The 6,000-nt window shown below is 42.8% G+C and overlaps 1 protein-coding gene across 2 annotated transcripts in view; it reads right to left on the bottom strand.

The window, feature by feature from the left end:
- Positions 1-1,297: 1,297 nt before the first annotated feature.
- CABCOCO1 (ciliary associated calcium binding coiled-coil 1) overlaps positions 1,298-6,000 on the bottom strand; it is a 51,604-nt gene continuing 46,901 nt past the window's right edge. Inside the window, exons 6-8 of one of the 2 annotated variants that reach the window (XM_075424171.1) lie at positions 4,878-5,000; positions 4,345-4,476; positions 1,298-1,588 (exon numbers count right to left, since the gene is read on the bottom strand). In XM_075424171.1, the coding sequence (XP_075280286.1) occupies positions 1,511-1,588; positions 4,345-4,476; positions 4,878-5,000 (333 nt within the window). In that variant the 3' untranslated portion in view covers positions 1,298-1,510. The remainder of the gene's footprint in view (positions 1,589-4,344; positions 4,477-4,877; positions 5,001-6,000) is intronic. The other variant, XM_075424172.1, reaches the window with a different exon arrangement.

The raw sequence follows: 6,000 nt of genomic DNA, 5'->3' as shown, positions 1-6,000 counted from the left end.
ATACTTGATGTTCATCTACAATTTCTCATCTTCAAAGCACTTTAAAATTTCCCAGGGGTTCTACAAAATCCGGGAGAGGGAGGAAGAGCTATGGGCAAAAGGCTTTGTTTAGCATCGGTCTTACCATGAATCACAGTTCTGCTCAGCGCTGTAGCTGGAACGTCGCAGTCTTCGGATTTAACTCTGAAGTGCTAAACGATGCTAAATGACCAACAAGACGTTTTCACTGAGGAGCATTTCAAACGCCCTGCTTTCCGCAGGGACAGCTCTGCAGCAGCTCTGCTCCCACCTTTCAGCTCCAAGCCAGGGACACTCGCGACACTCGCGTAATGCGCTGGGAGACGAATTCGTGTACCAAAATAAAGCACATTTGGCTTTCAGAAAGTTTGGACAACAACAACAAATCGTATTTGGGGGCAATCAAGCAACAAAGAACATAACCAGGAGTCCCGACAATCTGCCGCCCCCCCCTCCCCATCCCGGCGTCGCCGCGAGGCGCCGGCAGCTCCCGCGCGCTGCCCCCGGCCGGGCGGGCACTGCCCCCTGCTGGCCGAGAGACCGCTCCCAGCGACCGCCGGCGCGGGGGCCGGGCCCGCGAGCTCTTCTCACCACCGCCACGAAAAACAGGGGCCAGGCGACACCCAACCCGCAAACTCGAAGCCGACGGGAGAGGGGAACGCGCGGAGCATCCCGCTGCTGGCCAGCCACTGAGCGCCCCGCGCAGCCCGCACGCTCCCCAGGGCGCGGGGCTCCGCCGCACACCGGCGTCAAACCCCTGCGGCAGAGGCCCTGCACTGGGCTGGGTTCCCTTCGGTCTGAAACCTTTCCGGCACGGCTGGCGAAGCTCGGAGACGTTCTCAGGTGAACGGCTACATGCACGGCAGAAAAATTTCCGCTGAAATCAAAAGAAACTCTTCATTTACGCCATTTTAGTATGGTGGAAATAACGAAGTGTAAGATATTAAATTTGGTTTAAAGCTTAGGAAGCAATTTAAAATGAAATAACATATGTATTATTAAAGAATAACTCCAGTGAAAAGTGTGTAATTACACGTTAATTAAATTCTCTCCTTATCATATCTGCAGTGCCTCAAAACGATGTTTTCCCTCCATGTATTCTCCTTCTAGCAAAATTTCCTGAAATAAAAACCATAGGTGTAAAGCAGAAACTGTTAAATATTTCACAACTGGAAAAAGGAAGGAGAATGAAACTACAGCGATTTTTTTTTTTTTTAATTAGGATTTCTATTCAGAAACAAACTGAACTTCAACATGTTTTAACTACACATCCCTCTGTTTATAATCTTCTGCTTAAGTCTAAACTAAACAACAACACTGGCAGAACACAGCAAATTTGAGGAACTGGGATGAACTATTTCTAGGTAAATGTTAACAGAACCATTTTCCTTTATACAAAAATAATTACGTTCAGGCAGGGAGCCAGCCTTCTGTGTGCGCCATCCCCTACCGTCCCATTTCTGTAAAACTCAACGTCACCTTTCTTATCTGGCTATTTAGGACTTTTTAATTTCTCTGTTCTCAAAGCATAAGCTTCTTCTTGCATTTGCAGCTTTGCATTTATCTCTGCCTGTAAAGAAAATCAGAAGAAAAAAAGTGGTTACGAGGGAGCTATCTCGGGCTGCACATTGTCCTTGTGGTTTTGACACACTGTAGTGCAGTAAGACAGACATTATCCTACACACCTTCCTGTTTTGCAGACATAACGGTGTTTCAGCCTGTACGTACGTGATAACACTTTATCGCCTTACCGGGCCCAACCCCAAGGTAGGGTAGGACTGCCACGGCCAGGAAGTGATCTGGGACAGCCATTCCTCATGTCACCTCGTCCTGGGAGATAGGCTAATTTGCCTGTATGCTCAGACAGCCTTTACCAATAAACACCAAATCAGAAAAATTGCTTTGGGATTTGGTTGTTGCCACTGTTTTCCTTTGCTGCAGATGTTTGTTCTCTAGTGTAATACATTTTATTGAAACGCTGCCGGAATTAGAAAGCATTACTGAAAATGAACAATAAAAAAACAAACTTCTGTAATGTTGCTTGTCCTTCTTAATCACAAACACAATTATGAATGTGTATCTCATTCTGGAAATCCAGACTGCTGTAGACACTGAGTGTTTAATTTGCAAAGTAAGGTTTGTGGGGAAGGTACAAGGGTTGTGATGTATTTTAGTGAAATCCTTGGCAGTGATAACGCATAGCAGTCTTTAATTCTATAGCATTTGGAAATGTGGGATCACTAGAAAAAAGGCCACAAATACTGGGGGTTTTATGGGGAATTTACGTATGTTGCTCAATATCAGCATTCATCACTTCAAAAACACACGAGAAATGGAAGGAGTACGACAGCCTTTCCAAGAGTTGCAAAGTTTTGTTCAAACAACTGGAACAGGCTCAAAGGTCCTTTACAGACTACACGTAAACTGATCCAAAACTTTGAGTTGCATTCTAATGGACTTCAAGTGACTTTGATAAAGTGAATAGATTTGACCCAGAAAAGCTTGCAGTAACTTGCCATTTTAGGAACTTTTTGGCTTGCCAGTCCTAGAAATGCCTAGTGTTACACTGTGCTATACTGCAACCTATCCATGGACAGCCATAGCTAAAATGTTTCCAAAGTTCTCAGTAGCTCAGACTAGCATTAAAAAGCTGGAATTTCTATCTCAGCTTTGCATCTTTGGAGACGGCCTTCACCATATTCAATCCATCCTCAAGTATCAAGAAGTATGTCCCTCTGCTTCCATACACTATACGTACACTCAGCCACTTTGCTGTGGAACACTGATCCTCCAAGGTTAATCCTTTCCCAGCCACCCCAGCTGCCTTTTCTTCTCCGTTTTTTAAATCCCCCCATCTCTAATTCTATCTCCAGCGAAAATCAGCGACCACCACACTCACTCTGGCTGCTGTTGTGGTCACTGGCTGTCAGCACAGTGATTTCAGATGAACAGTTATTTCCTAAACTTAACTAGAGCAAGAGATGCCTCATGTGCCCTGGAGACGTAACGCAGATTGTGAAATCACAGTTCATGCATAACAACAAAATGGTATGAGTCTGATCACGTATCAAGTGAAAATCTCATGGTAAGATTACCTCAGAGGTCAACAAACTGAGAAACCTGGTGAAAAAGATATATTGGCAGAGGGCATTTAAAAACTAAAAGGAAATTATTTTCTGTGTACATTACTAGAGTTGCAAAAGAGGAAGAAAAATAAAAGCATTTTTCTCATCTCTGCAGTATTTGTAAAGAAAATAAGCTCTTAGCATGGATGCTGATGACATCAAGGTCAAGTGAAAACCATGCGTTTCATTTGTTCTGTAGGTAGGGCCAGGAATAAGACAACATAGGCCAGGTTCCCTCACGTTTCTGAAGACATGTTGAAATGGAATATGAAATCAAATAGGTAGATCTAATGACGGCATCATTATTCCAATTTATATTCCTTATTCATACATAATCCATGTAAAGTAATTTATCAATATCACTCTATTTTCAAACAATATTAGATATTTCATAAGCTGCTGCTCGGTCAGTAGTGTCCGATGTGCTGCACTGAAAGTTTAAGGTGCCTAATGCCACCTGGTTGTTGCAAACAAGACCAAATTCCACCAGTTCCTGGGCGGAACAGAGTTCTAGCTGCTTTGCTTTCAGTAATTTCATAGGCTTGAGGGAGTAGTTTACAAAATAACAATGATCTACTCTGCTGGCTTTCCACATGTTTCAATTTATAGACCTCCCTGTAGAGAGGCAGATCACCCTACAACAAATTTAAGTCCTCTGACAATAGCTTCCTTCCCTTTCTTGAACCCACAGAAAGAGCTCATGGACTCCTCAGAGTCTGCAGAGCTCATACTGAAACCTGATCTGCTCCATTAAGGCAGCTCTTGTATAGTTATGCACCTACCAAATGAAGTCTAGAATTGGCATAAATGTGTTATTTCTTACACAGATTAAAGGATGTGGAACACAGATGCGTCTAACGATTTATATTAAGCGCACATTGCATATGCTCCATCACAGCAGTTGATCCTGAACCCCTGAAAAGGAATTTTATCATTGACATCACTGAGAGCAGGATTTGGCCCATGTTTCTTAACACATAGTAATGCTGAAGATATATGTTGTTATATTACTGAATATTTTTTATCTTATCACTTGTAAGCTGACTAAACTAGGAGTTATTTATAGAGGCTAATTCACATTTTTACAGCATATGGATGTGCTTTTTGCCAGCTTTAGCATGAATACAGTTTATATTCATTAAGGCTGAGCTAGCTAATTAACCATAGACAGAATTAGTGAATAGCTTTCTAGTAATAGTACCTCAAGGCTGCCAATAATTTCATTTGGGATTTCACCTACTGCGGACTTCTGATCTTCAGCAGTGACACCAGCCACAGCATCTGCCTCCACCTCTGGACAGGGCTCTTCTAGGTAACCCTCTTGATCAGAACCCTAGCAGCAACCAACCACAAGAAATACGTGAGTTAGAACATCCCCCCACTCTCTACAAGACCAAACAGCATCCACCCAAAGACATGCAACAATACTCGAAGCCTGCTGTTGAGAACTTCTGCTCTGACAGAGACCGTCAATGCCTCTCGTTCACTGCCCAGGCCTGGCAGATCCTGAGGTTATGAAGTCCCATTGGACAAGAGCCCAGAGGTGCTGACTTGGATGTCCTGTGTTGACCGATTAATGCAAGAAAAGCAACTTCATTCAATCTTAGACGAGAATGCATGCTGTGTTCTGGGGAATAAATATCATTAGTGACCAGGCTCCAATAGGAATAAATGAGGTAGGAGACTCATAGAAAAACAGCTTTAAAAAAATAAAACAGGAATAAAACTCTATACCTTAGATTCTTTCTCTGCAGCTGTTGGTGATATTGTGACTGACGAACAGATATCCGAAGGTACGCCTTCTTCCAGCAGAGCAGGGAAGGGGGGAACTTCAGGTTGGGCAAGTTCAATCACATACTGGCAGTATTAAAAAAAACCCCAAAAAACCAATGTAATTCAGGTTTAATTATTGCTCAGAGGTTTATTGCAGATTTTTTTAAAATGGAAATGAAATGGCTGGCGAACAGCAAAAAACAATACCTTTTTTGTTACTATCCAGGTGCTCAGAACTGGAAAGCATACTGAAAATGATTATAGATCAGCTTTAATTTCCAGCTGCATTTCAAGGGGCCCTCTTTATAATACTTGGAAAGAACAGATGATTTTCATAATTTCATAACACTACAGCTTCTTACTCATGTGGATAATTAAGTTTAGAAAACACAGAGCTTAGGTAACATGCAGTCTTCCCAGTGCAAATTCATCACTTCTGAACAGGGATCTTGTTGCTTTTTGGAATTAAAGGGCCCAACTGACCATCAGGGTGTTCTTTTCAAAGGAGTCAGCTGGAATAAAATTGTAGTGACACTGCATCAAATAAGGCCTTAAAAAAATGTGTGACTATAATTTAAGAATTGCTAACAGTCCAAGTTTTGCTGCTTCGTCAGCTTGCTCCCATTTCTCTTTCCCGTGAGCATGGGAACCACACTGGTATTCTGCTGGCGTATGAACTGTGTGGCTCCAGGAATCATCTGACAAGGAAATGACCTTTCTCCCCTGGAGTAGCTGGATGTAGCACTCGGTCCTTGCTTGGGCTCTCATGAGTGATGCAGGAGATGGCCCTGAGTCCTCTAAAGGCACAAGGTTTTGTGTCATTTCTTTTAAAAAATGGATGGCAGAGAACACTCATGCCAAATAGGGTGACAAAAAGGCATTTTTTGAACTAGCAAAGAACAGGGTATAATACCCTGGTACGTTTGGGCCCTCTACAACAAGATGTGCCCACTGAGAATATCAGGCAGATGTTCCAGTTCTGAGTCAGCTATTACAAACATGATTTTGCTTGGATGGTGTAAGTCAACGACATTAATTCACATCATGGTAATTGCAGCTCCCATAAATTAATTCCCTCATACCT

This window comes from Opisthocomus hoazin, chromosome 6 (assembly GCF_030867145.1).
Source record: "Opisthocomus hoazin isolate bOpiHoa1 chromosome 6, bOpiHoa1.hap1, whole genome shotgun sequence".
In the NCBI taxonomy this organism is placed as follows: Eukaryota; Metazoa; Chordata; class Aves; order Opisthocomiformes; family Opisthocomidae; genus Opisthocomus; species Opisthocomus hoazin.
This window is presented reverse-complemented; position numbering and strand designations above follow the sequence as displayed.